This window comes from Lethenteron reissneri, chromosome 36 (assembly GCF_015708825.2).
Source record: "Lethenteron reissneri isolate LAM-NWPU_2019-01 chromosome 36, ASM1570882v1, whole genome shotgun sequence".
Classification (NCBI taxonomy): Eukaryota; Metazoa; Chordata; class Hyperoartia; order Petromyzontiformes; family Petromyzontidae; genus Lethenteron; species Lethenteron reissneri.
The window spans coordinates 13,818,554-13,837,908 of record NC_083814.1 but is presented as its reverse complement, the minus strand read 5'-3'; the positions used below and the strand labels follow the sequence as shown (position 1 = coordinate 13,837,908).

General features: G+C 46.3%; 1 protein-coding gene across 1 annotated transcript; it reads right to left on the bottom strand.

Moving 5' to 3' along the window:
* Positions 1 to 2,684: 2,684 nt before the first annotated feature.
* Positions 2,685 to 17,906, bottom strand: LOC133351210 (coiled-coil domain-containing protein 50-like). The gene is made up of 10 exons (XM_061566285.1): positions 17,746 to 17,906; positions 17,079 to 17,141; positions 16,371 to 16,488; positions 15,696 to 15,789; positions 12,254 to 12,326; positions 9,977 to 10,077; positions 9,369 to 9,434; positions 8,455 to 8,939; positions 7,055 to 7,152; positions 2,685 to 4,776 (listed from the first exon to the last, which is right to left on the bottom strand). Exons 1-10 carry the CDS (start codon positions 17,798 to 17,800, stop codon positions 4,538 to 4,540), a joined length of 1,392 nt encoding a protein of 463 aa, XP_061422269.1. The 5' UTR covers positions 17,801 to 17,906; the 3' UTR covers positions 2,685 to 4,537.
* Between the last annotated feature and the right edge of the window lie 1,449 nt (positions 17,907 to 19,355).

Below are 19,355 nucleotides of genomic sequence, written 5' to 3'. Positions count from 1 at the left end.
CCCGTCGCGACTGAAACCGTTTGTGCAACCCCGTCGTGTTAACTCATCTCCCATCCCTGAGGGCCGAATATGTCTGGTGTGCCGGGCGAGATGGGGGGCACGCCGAGAGGTGGTACCGCCCGCAGGATCGGCGCTCGTGATCCCCTCGGTGCCGACGGGGGCTGCTTCTCACGTTCCGCTGGATGCGGACGACCAACCGCCCACCATCCACACCGCAGTCCCCGATGGGGCAGCCGCAAACACCCGCCTGCAATGACGCTTACCCCAGACCTCCCAGGGTGTTGGGGCAGGGCCACACCCACTCGTTCATGGACCACACGGTTCAAATAACACTATCACACATTGCAAGTTGTTCTGTGGGTCTTTATTATTGCTTGTGTGCGTGCTTTTCTTCCCCCGCAGCAGTTCGTTAGTGGTCATCGGGTTGCTAGTGCGGGGTGCCTCAGGGTTGGATGTTATTTTGTTGTTGTATGATTGGTGTTATTGCCGTTATCGTGTTGTCGTCCGGGGTTCTTCCAATGCATACATATGTTTCTCGCGTTATTTATTCATGTTGCTTGTTGGGAGGCACAGCTTGTTCGGGTTAATCACCGGACACGTGACCGGATCAAGGTGGGGGCCGGGAGCCCCAGGGGGACCTTGGGGGCCACGAGGCTACAAGCAGAGCCTTCTCGAGGGTTCTCGAAGGGGGGCGTGGCCAGGCCGCACCCCGGCCACGCTGTGGCGCATATAAGCGGCCTCCACACCTGGTGCGAGGCTGCTCGAGTCCGGGATGAAGTCGCCTCATGAAGAGTGAAGTCAAGCCTCCAGTCAGCGTGGCCAAGCAGTAGCCCTCCTGGCTTGGCCACGCCAGTTGCTATCAGTGTGTTAGTGTTAACGAGTGTTAGTGAGGATAGGTCAGTGGTCACCACCCTACGTGTATCGTTACGAGTTGTGTTCAGTAATAAAATGTTGCCTTCCCAGAACAGTGCGAGCCTCTCTCGAACCATTACATAAGTAATCGGCAAGTCCACTCGGCTATATTAGCCTCTTGTACCACATCAGCCCATCTCTCCTCTAGCAAATGCCGTGCCCGTTTAGCCCCCTCTTATAAATGCCAAACAGAAGATACTTTGGCATGCAGACTACATGTCACAACCAACGCAGCCATGTCTGCTGGAGCAGCTCACCGATGGGACTGCCCAGATCTTTCGTAGATCTACGAGCTCACACAATCCAGCCTGGTAAAGCAGAGGATGGATCATTCAGGCAGGCCAGCCTAAATGTTTTTTTTAAAACTGGTGTAGATGTTCCTTCAAATGGATCTAACATAGATCCATTTGAAGAGAAGAACATAAGCTGAGAAGACCTGGAGCTTCGTATTGAAAAAAAGGCCAGGGAAGCTTCCACCAAGCGATATGCAGCTGATGAAAAGATTTGGAGACCTCTGCTGCCAAACCAGAAAGTCATAACACATTACATTCCCACACACGCAGGCATATTTACATATATGGATACAGACGCACAGACAAGTAAATGCAAGACTTTTGCACACAAACATGCACAAACTCAGCCATGCATACATGTTTATGGTGCCCGATTGTAAATTTTTAAATTTTAAACATGCATGACACACGCAATTATACTGGGTTCAAGTGGAGCAAGTTGATATGATTATAAAAATACATGAGACAAAGACATGGAAAGAGATAGAGAGATGCAGATAGATATACAGAGCAACATGGAAAAAAATCAGTAGATAAGAGGGACAGGCAGAGATATGGAGACAGAGAAACTAGACAAAAGCCATAAGGAGATAGATACAAAGGGATAGATATACAGTAAACCCTCTATCCACAAAGGTTGCGTTCTTGAAAACGCTCGTGAATGCAGAAAACTTGTTCCAATGGGAAAAATGGGGTTACGTTCCTGGTATGCGAGTGAATATGGGGGGGGGGGGGGGGGGGAAGAAATGCTAAAAGTTTAATAAAAAGTACTACAATAAATAATATATTAGACAGAACAATGTGTTTTTTATTACTTTTGATATTTTATGACGATGGAGGTGATAGCGAGGAACTCAGGACGACTCCTCGGGAGATGCATGTATTTGTTAACAGTCATCATTTTAGCACTGGGGAGTGTTATAGCTGCAACACTTTCCCCGATTTAATTCGTGTTATTTTTAAAATGGACCTCAGGTGACTCATTTAAACCAAAATGTATTAGTCGACTAAGTATAAAGTAAAAATCCGAGTTCAGAGTGGGATTACTGCGAGACAGAGGACGACACGGGCAGCCGTGGGGGGGGGGGGGTGTGCCTAATCTCTGCAGAGCTTGAAATGTTAAATTCTGTGTGCACCTCCAAGTATCAGTGGCCTGGCACTACATACACTCGCGAATACTGGAGTCCCAGCGGGTCGCAAATAGAGAATTAGTAGACATTTAGTAACTCGCGAAAATGCAAAACTCGTGAATCCAGAACTCACGGATAAAGGGTTTACTGGATGGAGATAAGACAGACACACACAGTGTAATAATACTCAGAATGCACCCAAGGACTCAGAAACCAGAATAAAAACTGTAATAAAGGGATATACAACTACTCTTTGGTTCTTTTGGAAAAGTCACGAAAAATAAATAAATAAAAGAATAAAACGTTTCGATTGCAACACAAGCAACCGTCATCAGGTCGAACTAAATTTGAGAGAGAGACAAAACAGACACGGAGACAGACACAAGCAGAGAGAGACACAACATAGACACACAGAGACCCAATGCCTCTGTGTCGAGGCCTTAAATAGAGGGGGGGGGGGGCAGAGAGAGGTGGGTCTGCTGGGGCAGCTGCTGGAGCAGAGAAATTAGTATGTCAATGAATCCACCCTGAAGCGACCTCAGGAGAGAAAGATCGAATGACCCTATGAGAGTCTTGTAAATTTTTGAGAGAAATAGGCAGTTTGAGAAAACTAAATTTAGCAAATTTTGGGGAAATGTAATGCAATGCAACAGAGAGTCGGCTAGCACACAGTTAACGCATAGCCTGGTTGATTACGATCTCCAAAGATTGCTAAAATTTAAAGTGTGAAATTTGACAGAGAGAGAGAAAAAAACGTACATCCTCCCCGTAGAGGTGGTTCAAACTTGATATGAAGCTTTCGTGACTGCAGGAATTACTCTTTGGTTCTTTTGGTAAAGTCACGTAGAAAGAAAATAAATTAAATACAATTTTAGAGAGAGAAATAGGCCGTTTGAGAAAACAAACTTAGAAAAAAAAAACTACTTGATGATGGTTGCTTGTGTTGCAATCGAAATGTCGTATTCTAGTATTTCATTTCTTTTCCTTCTACGCGACTTTACCGGAAGAACCAAAGAGTAATTCCTGCAGTCACGAAAGCTTCATATCAAGTTTGGATATACAACTAGCTTGTGTAAAACACCGATATCTATTAAAAAGGTCCAACTAGCAGTTCGCTACATACGGTGCGAAATAAGTTCATCATGCATACTACATAGAGGTCATGCCACGAAAAAGGAATGGCGGACTTTAATGCACGTTCCAGTGAAAAGTGGCGCGCAGTGCCGTCTTCGTATTGGCCTGTGGAGAAGTTCCTGCCTTCTCAAAGTCCAGTGCTTTTTTGTTGAATTACTAAATCTCTTACCTGACAATAATGCCCATAGACTTAGTTTGGGCCTTAAAGGAGAATCATCAAGTGCAATGGCATACATTCAATAATTTAATGATTTATGTTTTGGCACTTTCAATTTCTGTAAAGGTTGTTTTTTCACCAATTTATATTTGCTTCATTGCTGTACTTCGTGTTTTATGCTGTTACTTGTCATTTTGGTGGCCCAGGTCACTCTTGAAAATTCAATTCATCCCGGTTTCCTGCGTCCTTCCCAGGTTAAATAAAATAAAGAGTTTGCTCTTATATACTGTATCGCCAAGCTTTGACGTGCTCTCTGCTAATGACTGATTTACGATGTCAGCATTGGGATACCCATCCCAAAATGATTCCACACCACACAGCCCAACCACAAGAAATGCATCCCCTCTGCTTGACACTCGCTTCTGAACACACACAAAAAACACCGATCACAAGCTCGTTGAAAAAAGCGCATGATATTTTGGCTGTTATGGTGTCTAAAAATAAAAGGCATCGTTATTTTACAATCGGTACAATATCCTATTAAAGCGTAAAAAATAAGGCAAGAAAAACTGACATCACAGATAAGACACTGGCCATCCCTGTGCGGGTGTCCACACAATGGGAATGCTGGTCAAATGCGCGCACGCCACACTTACACACTGGCAAAGGTGTGGTCCACTGAACACAGAACACGTAACACTGCCGTGCCAATCAAGCGCCGGCACGAGGGACGGTGCGACCAATTGTGGCACAGCTCGCGATGGTTCAATGCACTTGCTGCACAGAACATTCACTAGAAATATAAACAAGACGTTGTTGATCACACACACACTATGCACACGAGTAATACTGCTGGTAAAGCTGAGCACTATGGTGTTCACTTTGCTGAGCGTGGGAAACTCGGAGGCCTCTCACTGCTGCTTGCAGTTTTCTTTCTTGCTCCGACTTCGGTCTTCACCCTCTCCTGTCAGCACTCTCCCTCCTCTCTCCCACCTCGGCCCTTGATCTCTTGCATCCCAGGCAGCTGCCCCTTCTGGTTCCACCGGCTGGCTCCCGTGAGTGTCATCTCTCGACCAGCTCCGGTTGACGTGATGTTCATCGCTGGCTGTGTGTGCGGGTGGGCTGCCAATAGGATGGCCTTGTGTTCGGTCTACAAGGGACACAGCCAAGTGTTTCAAGTTTGTTTAACCAGGCGATGACTCAAGAGACTGCGATTGTCTCATTTGAAGAGTGACTGACCTGGGTCACCGAAATGACAAAAGAAATAACATAAAAACAAAGCACAACAATGAGGCAAATAGAAATCAGAGCAAAAACCACCAAATATACAGGGTGTTTCAAAAAGATGGACCCGATTTGAAATGGCTATATCTCTGCAACCACAAACCGCCCATGAATGAAACTCTTACCACTTGAAAGGGCAGGGCTTAGAGAGGGCAGGGCATAAAGTGGGCGGGGCATAGAGTTTCAAATGATTACCGCTAGATGCCTCTCCCAGCGCACAAACAGCCCTTAGCCTCAGTCTTTCGCAAGATGGTGACACAAGGCGTTTTGTGTTCTGCAGTTCAGCAAGACTGAATCCGTAATTGCGGTGCAGCGTGCATTTCAACGGCGTTTTGATCCACCAATGTCAAAGAGCATTCGTCGTTGGTAGCGACAATTTGAGGACACAGACTATTTATGCAAGGGTAAGAGCACAGGGCAACCACGCACCTCAGAGGAAAACGTGAGAAGAGAGGCGTTTGGGACTAATTTAACTATCTTCTCGATGTTGTCCGTACAGCAGGTGGAGGGCACAGAGCATTTATAAAATGGTTAGTAAAACTTGATAGCTTATTAAACCGTTTGTAACTTTTAGTGTAATTGTAACATGTTGCCATCGTAAAATACAGGTAGTCCTCGACTTTCGATGGAGATGCGTTACGACAACCCCATCATAAGTCAAAAATATCGTAAGTCGAAGATGGCCTAGCCTACCCAGGAGTCTTAAAGAATGGTGATAATTTAGCAAAACAGAGCAATTTACAGTACTGTACTGTATAAACTATATACTGTATGTATTTATTAATTACAATACTCTATTGCACAATAAAATACAAGGTAAATTCTTCGCCTACCTATATGAACTGCAATTTAATAGAAAGGCGGGAGATGCGTACATCCCGGCAGCGTCCCAACGTACAGTATCGTACCTTGTACGCTGCTGCGTTTGCCTACCGTGCGAAATTTGAAATATTTTACAATTTTGTCGTATCGCTATCGCCATCGTAAGTCGGACCATCGTAACTCAGGGACTATCTGTATACTGCTTTGAAATTGGGTCCATCTTTTGAAACACCCTAAACCAGAGACCACCAAATACAAGAAAATGAGCAGACAATTTCTCCTGCACACTCTCCACATACATTTTTTAATAAAGTATTTTTACACAACTCATCGCCGCACGGCTTAAATGGGAACGCATAATATTAGCAGTATTGATTCAAGACAAGCAACTGGGGACAGGTTTCAACATTCAGTGTCTCATCAGCAGTCAAGCTTGCTTAAATCAATGCTCTTGAACTGCCAATCCTACAGGCAAGGATGCTTTGTTTCCGATTTGGATCCTAGTTCAACAAAAAATAATAGAACACAACTCATGGTAAAGCCCAGGGTGGGTTGTAGGCAGGCTATCCTGGATTTTTCAAACCGACATAGATGTTCCATCAAAGGGGTCCAAGTTTTGCAAGCATAGATAAGCGAGGACATAACTATGGCTGAGAGGACATAACTATGGCTGAGAAGACACGGAGCTTCGGATGGAGCGATAGGCCAGGTAGCTTCTACACATTTGTTATGCAGCTGATGGAAAGGTGCCGCTCGTCTGATTCGGAGTGAGACCTCCACTGCCAAACCGGAGTTTGCCATAAGCACACTGGCTAGGTACAAAAACGTCTCCACTCTCCCCACAACTACCCCATCACTCTTGAGGAGCAGAGGGGGTGAAGCATTCGATGATAAATACCTGGGCACGTGCTTATTTTTTGTGGAGCTTATGGCAAAACAGAGACAGACACACAGATGCAATCACAAAGGCAAAGTTCCCTCCTTTAGCCTTTAACAGACTGTTGAGGCAAGTGCTGTTTGCGAGCATCTATTAAGGCCAGCACCGCACATGAGGGCGTAAATGGCCAGCATTGCACCCGGCCGCCTTTGTCTCCCAAATATGATGTCAAAGACTGCACCAGGTACTTATTTAAGGCTGAGTTGACCTACAGGAAGCCCAGGACCAGTTCAGATATTCGTCATCAATGGTGGTTGTAAGCAGGCATGAAACTCAGGTGGCCGGGTTAGTTGCAGTGCGCTCACGGCTATACTCCCGCTCCCCCAGACACACACAGAGAAACACAATGCACAGGCACATACAGCTACACACACACGAAACGTACCGTGCGAGGGGGGCGCGGCAGGGCGGGGCGGCCTCTTCATTGGTCGCTTATCAAATGTCGGGTCCAGCTCCTCCGCAATGTTCTTTGGTGGAGGCGGCCTGCAGAGCCACAATAATTATGCCAATGTTCATGTTTTGTTGAAATCCAGACTGCCTCTTAAGAGGAAATCATCAATAATTTCCTGCTTAAATTAAGCGTTGAAACGGTGCTCAACAACAGTTTAAAGCTCCGAGTTAACGGTAGAAATTACACATGCATATGGCAGAGATGAGTCTATCCATAGGAAAACCACTGTGGGTTTCCCACCAACATTATCAACCCATGACCTTCCCACTGATACATGGAGGCATCCCCAGGCTGTGACAATCTCTTACGGTCTTGCGATTAAACAATCAATCTGGGTGCAGCACATGAGCTCATCTTATTGCTCCATCTCCGTAGTGGACATCTTTTTGGGCATTGTTCCATTTGGCTGCTACTCCGTCTCTAGTCTTGACCACCAACCAGCATCCCATATCGTGATTTCTTTTTCCCAAGCCAATTTTTATTAAGGCAATAAGATGTCTTTTCCGAGACCAAGGTGCTCTGCAAACCTTCTGGCTACCATCAAAGGTTTGTACACGAAGCCATCCAGATATACAAACACAGACATCACTTCAACCGTGATGATGGGTACAAACTGAGTAATCATTGGAAAGATGTTATTAACCATCCAAAAAAGATTTAACTACACATTTTTGGACCATCTTATTTGACAGGTACTATTCTACTTTACCGAGTGTTGACATCCCCAGTGTTTAACAGTACTCTAACTTGCATTGATTCTCTAATCCACGTTCGTGTTTCTCAGTGTAATTCCAAGCATGTAGTGCTCCATACTTCCTTGTATGTCTGTGTACTTGTCAGTTTCTATTTAATTTTCCTTGTCAATATCCATGTTTATGATTCAAGTCATAGCAGGTGATATCCACAGGTATTAGCTTAACAATATTGCTTATAGCCTTACATTGTTTTTTTAGGGGCGGTTACACAAATTTCTTAGAAAGAAGAGCTTTGGGAAAATGGATGATGGAGAGGGGGGGGAGTTCCAGAGTGGAGAAGGGCAAGGAATAAGCCAAAATAAGTGTTGTGACCTGCAGTGTGGTGGTTGCCCACTGTGGATGAGAATAAACAATTGGTCTGGTAGACCAAGCCAACATTACAGGAATCATTGTGCGAAGCTCATGGAAACAGTAACCATGGTAATATTGACAAATAAGTGATTGAGGCCACAACTGGTTGCCCGAGTGAATTCGTGAGATCTGGGGGAGCGGGGGAGCAGGGCGAGAAGCAGCAGGAAGAGGGAGACCTGAAAGAGGGGAAGCAGAGAGAGGGGGGGGGGGGAGAGGAAGTGCGCTCACCTTGGCGGTCTTCTCTGGGAATCGCCACCGCTTCTCTCATCAGCAGTCCTCACAGACACAGGCTCTCTCCTCTCCCTTACCGGGGTTCTCTCCCCGTGCATCTCTCTCCCCCCCTCCCTATATCCCCGTGCCTCCATATGTCTCTCATGATCACTCTCCTTACTCAGATCCCTGTGTCTGTCTCTCAGCCTCTCCTGCTCTCTCCTCTCACCAGTGTCAATCTCCTTCCTCGCCTCTCTCTCCCTTTGCCATTCGATCTCTTTACGCGGGTCACCGTGTCTCTCCCCCCTTGCTCGCTCCTCCTTCTCTCGTTCCCACTCTTGTCTCTCCCTCCCCGCTTCCCTCTCCCGCACCCACTCGCTCTCCTTTCTTGGGTCTCTGTGTCTCTCTTTCTCCATCTCTCCTTTCTCTCTCGCCCTCACCGATGTCTTCTCTTTCTGTTTGAGACTCTTTAGTTCCTTCTCTTGGATAAACTTGGCGATTTCCTGGGATAGAAACAGAGACACGTGTTTTATATTGTTCCGTGTATAAACACTTGAGTTGGCCAAACAGCCCAGTATAGGATCCCAGAGCATGGGCAATCATCGCCGCTTGTCTGTGGCTTCCCGCACCTGTGCCAAAACTAAGCGTGTTAAGTTCTACAGCAATTTGAGAAGACAACTACCATGAATGCCGCTGTATAACAAAATAAACCACGATCATTAATATATACGCCGTAGAAATCGAATTCATAACTTAGTTCTTTGCCAATACACAACGGTATACTTAATACATCTTGAATTGTAAAACCTAATGAAAATCATTCCAAAAGCAACTTAAACAGAGAAAAGATTGTTAAGTTTTCATAAAAGCAAACGGATGCCGATTCACAAATCACAGATGAGATGTGAAGTTGGTTCAGATAACTTGCTTACCTCATCCTGAGCCAATACTGCAGCCCTGAGCCCCGCATCGGCTGCCCGGTGAGCCTTCCATGCCCTCTGGGGAGAAATGCAAACAGGACAAGACTTGCATTTGCGTAAAGGGATAAAAACAAATAATACACAACCAAGGGATTTCATAAGCAACCAAGGGATTTCATAAGCAACCAAGGTCTCCTCCAAAAGCTTTTGTAGAAATTGCTGATATTAAAATAAAGAAATAAAACATTACAACCCTTGTTAAAACAGATGTTTAAAACCTGGCCCATTCTTCTTCTTTCGTATGGTGTAGAGCAACAACTACAATTTCACATTCAAGTGGTCACGCCAGATCACCATGTCAGGAGCAGCAACCCATGATGCTGGCACACAATTGCTTATTCTTCTTCCAATGACATCACAGGACCTTAAACGTCCAATGTGAACCAGGTAGCGCAAAGTACGTTATGGTTAATATCCAAAGCAGTATCAACCAGGGTGGCCTTCTGGATACAAAGCACAAACCCTGCTGCAACAAACAGCGTTCACACTACCGCTAGGCACTTTACCACCTCATCGTTTCCAATGAGGCGTCGTCACAGGTTCTCACTCGGCCGCTTCACCTGCTCCTCCTGCTGCTGCAGTCTCCTTGCCAGCTCCGCATCGTCAAGCTCAATCTCCTCAGTCACCACCCCCTCTTCCACATAGCCCACTTGGTCTCGTACTAGTAAAGCACACAGACCCACACCACACTAGTTTGTTTATTTCAAATGCCCTTGAGATGGAACACTTCTTTTGCAAGGGTATCCAGGGTGCCGGGTGTTGTGCAACCGCACCACTGCAATTAACACGAACACACTCACACGGCCATACACACTTACACTGCAAACACGACACTCAAAAACTTTTAATCTACAAATTATTCAATGAACATGACAGCTAGCCAAACACAACGACATTCATTATTAAATGGTGGAAACTGCCAGTTCATATAGAATGTACTCCAGCTGTAACAGCTGCACATCTTATGTAAGTGAGAATTAGGGTCAAGGCACTCATGTCTTTTGTCAGCCTTTGGGCTTTAAAGATGCAACCCTTATTTAAAATTCAAAAATCAAAGTGGTGCCCTGTTCAAATGAGCAGAGGCAGTGCATCTCCCATTTACAGCCAGTGGTGGAAACACCACTTTCCTATAGCTGGAGCAAGGCAATCCATAGGACAAACACTGTTGGCTTCCCACTATGCGGTACAGGCAGTCTTCGCGCTGCTCGTTTTGACACCACTTGCCCCAACAGTCTGTTAAGGCCATACAAACGATTGTTGTCGTTGGGGTGTGTGCGTGTCTTTGTCTGTGTGTGCTCCCGTGTGTCTGTGTGTGCTCCCGTGTGTCTGTGTGCTCCGTGTGTGTATGTGTGCGTGCAATTGTGGGGACACACTGCCCTTCTTCTGACAAGCAAGCCAGCAACAGGACTCAAGGTAAGTGAATATAAAACAGGTTTTTTTTTCTATTTATGTTACCTAATTTAGTTTTATTGACTATACAATATTTTTTTTACAATATTTATTCTTAATTAGGAGTTTAACACTGCTTCCAAATTTGTTGAACTGTAACACATTTCATAACCCTGACGATGTGGGCATTTAAAAACAGTGTATTAGTGTTTCGACTTACAAATGGGTCTCGGGAACAAAACAGATTTGTAAGCCGAGGACTGCCCGTATTTACTACTATATTTACCCAAGAGTGTCAGTGCGTAACGTGCGTGACGTCACTCCACGTCGACCAGCCCCCCTCATTAATAATCATGAACAAGTTACATCCTCCATATGGACCCATCCCTCATTGATAATCATGAGCGGGTGACGTCCTCCAAATGGACACCCCCTCCATTGACGTCACTCCACATGGAAGGGGGGGGGGCGAAGCACCTCCTCCCCCCTCCTCAGCGTCAACTTATAACCCTCACTACAAAGGCAGAACCTTAACGTCACGCGATCTCCGTAACGCTATTGAGACGTAAGAAGGACGTCATGATGAACAAGGGATTATAACCTTTAAAATGAAATAGGTCTGTCACCGCGGCCTTACACATTGCACACGAATGGATGCAATGAATATCACGTCGCGGTCTGCTTTTCGCTTGCAAGTTTCAGATTTACTGCAATACAGCCGTCCTTGAACGGGCTAAAGGCATGTATATTTTATTGACCCCAGAGGGTTGGTGGACTGAATCAACCCCCCAAACAGAATTTTAACTCGCAACTTTGCAATTGCAAGCTGCTCCCGCTACCACTGAGCCACCCAGCCAGATTTTAAATCAGGGGTGTGCTCAATGATATATACGGATTGATTTACATGGATTCGGAAATATTAGATTCGTGCATAATGTGTGGAGGAATGTTATGCTCATTTTATGCAAATTATATGGTCAATTAGGTAAATGAAGAGAACACAACTGCATTAATGGAGGAAAATTATACAAACAAGACAGATTTTTTTTTAATGCATTTGTATAATTGTATTGTTACACTTGTTAAGCAAGGAAAGCCTCAGACAAGACTTTTTGAAAAGTGTCCTGATAAGCGTTTGCAGTTGAGGGCGATGATTGCTATTTTCAAATGAAAGTTATTTGTGTATAATTTGGCAACTTTGGACCATGACACCAACACAATGGCCTACTCTTATTCGAATGACAACAGGATCTAAGGTGCACTGCGAAGCAGAACGAGTGTATCATGGTTAATACACCCGCAGTATGGTTCATACATCCGCAGTATTAACCAGGGTAGCCCGTCGGATTCGAAAAGAAAATCTCCGTAAACGAGTGGCAAAGCGCTCCTGCTCGGCCATGTCAGCACCCCTACCACTTGTATGGAGATCAATGCGGGGCCCTTCTCACCTGGGGATGGATGCGCGGCCGAGTCTGCGTGGCGACCTCTACGCTCCCCCTCCTGCAGCCTGCGCGCTACCCTCTGCATCCACACGCACACACGTTTACATCCCAATGTTACTGGTAGGAACCTCCTGGTTACACCAGGCCACAGGGGATTATTGTGTCCGTCCGTCCATCGTGCATCCAAAAATGGGAGGAGTGGGGCTGGGTGGAGAGGGGAGGGTGGGGAGGGGCTGGGTGGGGAGGGGATGGGTGGGGAGGGGAGAGGCTGGGTGGGGAGGGGAGGGGCTGGGTGGGGTGGGGATGGGTGGGGAGGGGTTGGTCACCCGTGGTGCCCTTATAAAACTCAACGTTTAACCTACTCACGCCGGCTTGTGCCCACCCTCACAGTTGGCCATATTAGCGGAATACACCACGCCGCCGTTGACCCTGGTCATTGACAGAGCAAGCCAACGTTCCTACCAGCTCCCTCCGCAGGAATGTGTTTATAATTAAGTCTGTCTCACGGTCTCAAAGTTAATGAGCCACATCAAGGTTTTTTAGAAGATCGATCACAACTGGTTATGTCATAAAAAAGTAATTTTAAGAAAAAATATATTAAATGGCAATGCTGCTTAAGACAACCGTGCATTACGTTGTTTTTTTGAGCTCGACTGGTGTTCAGTTGAATCGACGCTCATTCCCACTATAGATCTGTAAAATCTCAGTAGATTGAAAAAAAAAATCCCTGCAGTTATTATCTACATTTCAAGGGCTGGTCTCTCATCCCACCAGAGCGCAGGGAAGTGCTAGCTGTTCTCCTGTCGTCATCATTCGCGATTGACAGCCGAGACGTTTTAGGAATGAATGTTTAACACCGAGTATCCTAATGGTACCTTAGCTTGGCTCTGCAAGCCTCAGGCAATAAACACAATTAATATTGAGAATCCTTTAGGTGTTTGACCTTCTGTGCATGACTGCACCCTTCGGTAGGTGTACATTGTATGCGGTGAATTCTCAAGTCCATTTTCTTATTTATAGACCTAAAATGTCAGACAATATAAATTAATACATTGCAATTACACAAAGTAATTGACACCCACTAGTGGCAGATTAATTCCTATTTGCAGGCCAGGAGTTGTATCACCTTGTGCGCACAAGTACAGTGGCCACTGGAGGTATCCTATCAATGTTTGAGACGTGATGTAAAGCACTCTGAGACACCCCGGTACATGGGGCACTATATCAAAAACAAATCACGATCATCATTAAAGGTAATATCTGCCGTTGTAAGCATGAGCTTTTAGATTACAACGTCCTGCAAGTTGTTGACTCTTGGGAAAGAGATACAATATTTTAATATTTTCTACAGCAGTGGATTCCAAGCCATTCTGGACCCACAGACGAAGTTAACCCTCAATAAATGTCCGCAGACGATCACACACCAATAACACACTTTAAGAAATTAAACCTACTCGAAAAGCATCATACATTTGAATTAAAAAGCCATAATAGCAAATGATTTAGATGTCAGGTTTCCTCAGCCTCGATTAAGATTAATTATTTAAGCTTATTCAGCTGTCACTGTGCATGTGACTTCACCAGTTGCTGCTTTAGTCGCCCTCTCCACCCTCTGTAGTCTACGGAGACCAGGTGGACGGAGGACGACTTAAGCAACACCTGGTGATGAAGTCACACACGCAGTCACACCAGAAATAGGTTTAAAAAAAAAATTTTGGCTAATCTGAAAAGATGTGCAATGGGCAGTAAAATAGTTTAGGTGTATTGCATAAATAAATCATAGTATCTGCAATAGTTCAGCGGGACATCTCCCATGGCCTTGATGTCCACCAGTTTCTGTGGTCCACAGGTTGGGCACAAATGCTCTACATCGCGGGCTTAGTCTAGTCAAACCTACACATGTCTGAACACATCACTATTATTCAATGCATTCACTCAAGCCTCAGCATAAACCAAGAGTCCGAGTAGCAAACGGCTTACGCAATTCTACAAATTGGGTACGCCAAGATTCCATACGGGATTTATGCAAGGGGAATTCGTTAATTCCGCCATTACTCACGTCCATGAAACACGTGCCCTCACACAAATAAACACACACATTATCACAAAGGCAAAGATACCCAGTATAGCCTTTAACAGGCTTTTGGGGCAAGTGCTGTTAGCGAGCACCTAGTGAAGGCTGGAAAAGTATAAGAGGGTTGGTGGCCAGCACCATGACTGCCTTTGTCTCCCCAGCAGTGATGGTTACACACCACACCAGGTACTCATTTGAGGCCGAGTAAACCTAGGGGAGGGCCCAAGACCGGTTCAGATAATTGTCACTGGTGGTGGCCGCGAGCAGGAATTGAAATAAGGTTGCCGGGTTCATAGCGCAGCACGCTAACCACTACACTATTAGCATAGTGGTTAGCGGGTGGCTATGTACGGTGCGAAAGAAGTTTAACATACATACACAACTACTCCCTACAATATACACAGACATACACACACAAACTAAAAATAACACACAAACACCCCCCCTCCAAACCCACATACAAATACTCCCCCGTACAGACACACACCGTCATAAACAGACATAGCCTTATAACACACTCTTAGCGAGCACCAGAGGTCGCAACCGGGTACCCGATACTCGTACCCTACCCGATACCCAGCTACCCGTTTGCGACCCTGGTGCGGCCAGGTACGGGTACGGGTAGGCCGTGAGTCACTGGTGAGTAACCGTTTGTCACTCATTTCCCAACGTCTTGTCTCTTCTCACAATTCAAGTTCCTAGAATCAACTCACCTGCGCCTGCAACATGGCTTCATCCCAGAGGTCGCAATCGGGTACCCGTACCCTACCCGATACCCGGCCGGGTACGGGTAGCCGGGTATCCGTTTTCGACCCTGGTGCGGCCGGGTACGGGTAAGGAATCAAAACCCGTTTGCGACCTCTGGCGAGCACCTATTAAGGCCAGCACGGCACACAATACAAACACACGAGAAAATGCACTCACGTACATATACATTCCCAGGCAAAGTAACACAATTTAACAATTACATGCACTAGCACATGCAAAAATGCATTAAAAAATCACACAGCCTGACTGAATGCATGGAGCAATAATGTCACAGCAGCCATATTCCATCAGGATTGTTTTCCTGGCAGCTGATTGGCTGATGTAGGGGGAGTTATGACGCAATCGCTAGCAACCACTGATTGGCATCCATCTTTGCGATCGGTCTGGGATGCAATAAAGATAGTTCAGGTTTCGCACTAAGCGATTTCTGAGCCGATGCGAATTTCTGCCTGTAAAATTTTACACCGTAGGACGAGAGTAAACCTGGGTGGTCCAATGGGACTTTTGGTGGTGCAGGGCCTACTCCAGCAGGGGCTTGTGCTCAACACGATCATCATTTCCCATGTGCTCAGACTGTAGTGTCACCGTATGTTCTCGTGCACCCACCGCATCCTGCCGCTCTCGCTCCCGACGCTCCTCCTCGCGCGCCCGCTCTTCCTGCTGCTGTAGCTCCATGGCAACGTGAGCATCTCGCTCCTCGCTGAAAAAACACAGACATCCCCTCAATCAACTGAAAGGCATTCCACCTTCCTCCCTCCTCCTGACTCTCACCCACCCTAATCACACATACATCCACCACCGTCTCTTCTCACTCCTCACACCAACATCCATCTCGCTCTCTCACTGTACCCCACGCATCCTCACAAAAACAAAGATTGCCATTATAGGCTTAAACTCTTGAGGCAAGTGCTGTTAGTCAGCACCTATAAAGGCCAGTACGGTATACAAGGGGGTGGGAGGCCACCACCACGCCTAAACGCCTTTGTCTCGCCAATGGCAATGTTTGCATACCACACCAAGTACTCATTTGAGGCCGATTCGTCCTATAGAAAGCCCAGGACCAGTTCAGATAATCGTCACTGGCTTGGCTGTGAGCAGGAATTGAACTCCGGTCACCGGATTGATTGCGCAGCACACTATCCACGATATTACAGCTCCCCACACACAGACATCCCTCACTCCACCCTGGGAAATCCACTGCGCTCTCTCCTCCACCCTCACATGCAAACATCGACTGTTCTCTCTCCCCCATGTCGGCTCCACTCGTGTTCCTACACTCACATCGTCAGCCGATTTAGACGTTGCCGCTGCGCTTCCGCTTCCTGCAGCTGACGCGCCAAACGCACGTCGCCCGCCGCGAGGCGGCTCTTCACCACGTTGGAGGCGTAGTGATCCTCAACTGCATGAGAACAGGACACGAGGCTGCTGAGCCACACAAATCACCTCGCGGCTCCCAGAAGTGTAGTAACAATAATATAGTAATAGGTTTTTACCCTTTCAACTGGTACAAAAACTGACACCTTTATACCTATTACTATATTTTGCCACTGGTAAAGGAGGTCTCAGTGTAAATAATAATATCGTGTTTTCACTATATTATTGTTACCACACTTGTCAGGTTCACATTTGGGGCGACGATTGTGAGGTCTTCCCAATTCAGGCATTTGCGAGTATTGTTTTAATTTCGGCAACTTTGGACCATCACACGGCACACAATGCTCTAATCTTCTTCTAATGCAGTCAAGAGATCAAAAACACGTTCACCATGAAGCGGATGGCGCGTAGTATTTGACGGGTAATACACTCCACACTTAACTAGGGTGGCCTGCCAGATTCAAATCGCGAACCTCTGAAAAAACACAATCTCTTGCCACAAGCACAGATCCATGAACGCACATTTTTGCTGCGATTCGTATTTAGTGGATTCTATTCGTCCTTGAAATTATAATGGATGTATCCAAGTGGATGCGTATCTGCATGCAGACGTACTCTCCTGCTTTTGTAGATGGTGAGCAAGTACTCCATCCTCCAGCACAGAGAATTCTTTCTTTACTGCAACAAAAACACTTAATTACGGACTCGGACACCGTGTAATTGAGGACAATTGTTGAACATGAAAAAGGAAGAGTAAAAAGTTATTGCGAGTTCAGTGTCATCATTTCCAAACCCTTACCATTCACCAGTGAGAAAACAACCGCCGTTCTCCACTAAATAGCGATGATGTCGTCACAGTGCTTGTGCCAGGCTAGGTGCACATTTAGGCCACGTGAAGAATCGAAGGTTTATTTGGCAAGAGGTTACAGGACACAGAACATCGACCTGTGCCCCCCACTGTGCCATGTTGCTGCCTCTTAGTCGCCCGCAGCTCGGATCGTTGTCGTGAACGTCGCTCCTCAGCTCACGGCTGTCAGTGGAGGGCGACTGCCTCCTACAACAGAGGCGGATCTGCGACCGCCTCCCACAATCCAGACGGTGGATCGCCGCAGGTGGCCGCCAGTCTGCACGTCCCACCCCTCACGCCGCACGCTCTCGCCTTGTAAACAAACGCGGCCTCCATTTCCGCACGCGGAAGTGGGCGCCAAGTGGGGGGGGGGGAATCGAGCTCCGACTCTCAGGCGCTGGCCACGATCTCGTCCTGATCTCGTGCTCTCCTCACCTTCCTCCACCTTCGGCAAGTGCGCCTGGTCCACGCTCGCGTCCATGGCCGCCATCCCGCTGCTGCTGCCGCCGCCGCCGTCTCCGCTCTCGTCGCTGCTTCTGCTTCGGGCGCGGCCGGAAGCGCCGCGTCGCGTCCGGGCCGAGAGCCGCGTCACTTCCTCTGCGCGTCTCGCGGTAAAGTCGCGGAGAGAGAAAATAAATCAAATAATAGTGTCCGACGTTTCGATTGCAACACAAGCAGCCGTCATCAGGTAGAACTAAGATTGAGAGAGAGACAAAACACAGACACGGAGACACACAGACAGACACACAAGCAGAGAGAGACAATGCCTCTGTGTCGAGGCCTTAAATAGAGAGAGGTGGGGGGCAGAGAGAGAGGTGGGTCTGCTGGGGCAGCTGCTGGGACAGAGAAATTGGCATGTCAATGAATCCACCCCGAAGCGACCGAGGGAAAGAAGATGGAATGGCCCTATGAGAGCCTGGTGAATTTTAGAGAGAAATAGTTTGAGAAAACAAAATGTAGCAAATCTTTTGGAAATGTAAAGCAATGCAACACAGAGAGTCGGCTAACACACAGTTAACGCATAGCCTGGTTGATTGCTATCTCCAAAGATTGTTTTCAGTTTCATGTATTTGGTATAGCCCTGTGAGCCATGCGGCTCTTGAATCGGGTGCAACCGCAACAAACAAAAAACAAAAACATGAACAAGAAAACATCTTAAAGTGACTATGCGCAAACAAAAACATCCAGGAAAAAAACAGCAAAATCTTCCATAAAAAGCACCGTACACCAACGCTGTGTGCAAAAATTCCAGTGGGATGCAAGTCAAACAACAACAACAACCACAAGACATCTTAGATTAAGGCCATCAGTCTTACCCCGTACTACAACCAACAAACATGGCCAAACCAAAAAACTTTTCGAAATCACCAAAATAAAGCCATAAAAGCAATGTAACAGTGATCATAGGAACTGTGACCGAAATTTCACAATAAACGAGAGATGTGTGGAAATCCACCCCGAAGCGGCCAGGGGAGAGAATGAGAGCCTGGTAAATTTTAGAGAGATAAATAGGCCGTTTGAGAAAACAAACTTCGAAAAAAAAAATGGAAATATGCAATGCAACACAGAGTCGGCTAACAAACAGTTAACGCATAGCCTGGTTGATTACGTTCTCCAAAGATTGCTAAATTTGAAGTCAAGTGTGAAATTTGACAGAGACACACAGACTTACATCCTCAGACACGGAGAGAGAAAACAACTTACATCCTCCCCGTAGAGGTGGTTCAAACTTGATTTGAAGCTTTCGTGACTGCAGGAATTACTCTGGTTCTTTCAGTAAAGTCACGTAGAAAGAAAATTAATTAAATAATAGAATACGACGTTTCCTTCACTGTGTTTTGTATCTCTCTCAATTTTAGTTCTACCTGATGACGGTTGCTTGTGTTGCAATCGAAACGTCGTATTCTATTATTTAATTTATTTTCTTTCTACGTGACTTTACCGAAAGAACCAAAGAGTAATTCCTGCAATCACGAAAGCTTCAAATCAAGCGTCACTTCGTTTAATTCTGCAATGGCGCTATCGCCACTGAAGTCAGAATTAGA

What these genes read in the sequence shown, in the direction of transcription:
- LOC133351210 (XM_061566285.1), bottom strand. Translation starts at nt 17,800, where the DNA reads ATGGCGGCCATGGACGCGAGCGTGGACCAGGCGCACTTGCCGAAGGTG. An exon ending in CGTCTAAATCGGCTGACGAT is followed by an intron (nt 15,790 to 16,370) that starts GTGAGTGTAGGA and finishes GTGTTTTTTCAG; the next exon opens with CGAGGAGCGAGATGCTCACG. An exon ending in GGCCGCGCATCCATCCCCAG is followed by an intron (nt 10,078 to 12,253) that starts GTGAGAAGGGCC and finishes GTGCTTTACTAG; the next exon opens with TACGAGACCAAGTGGGCTAT.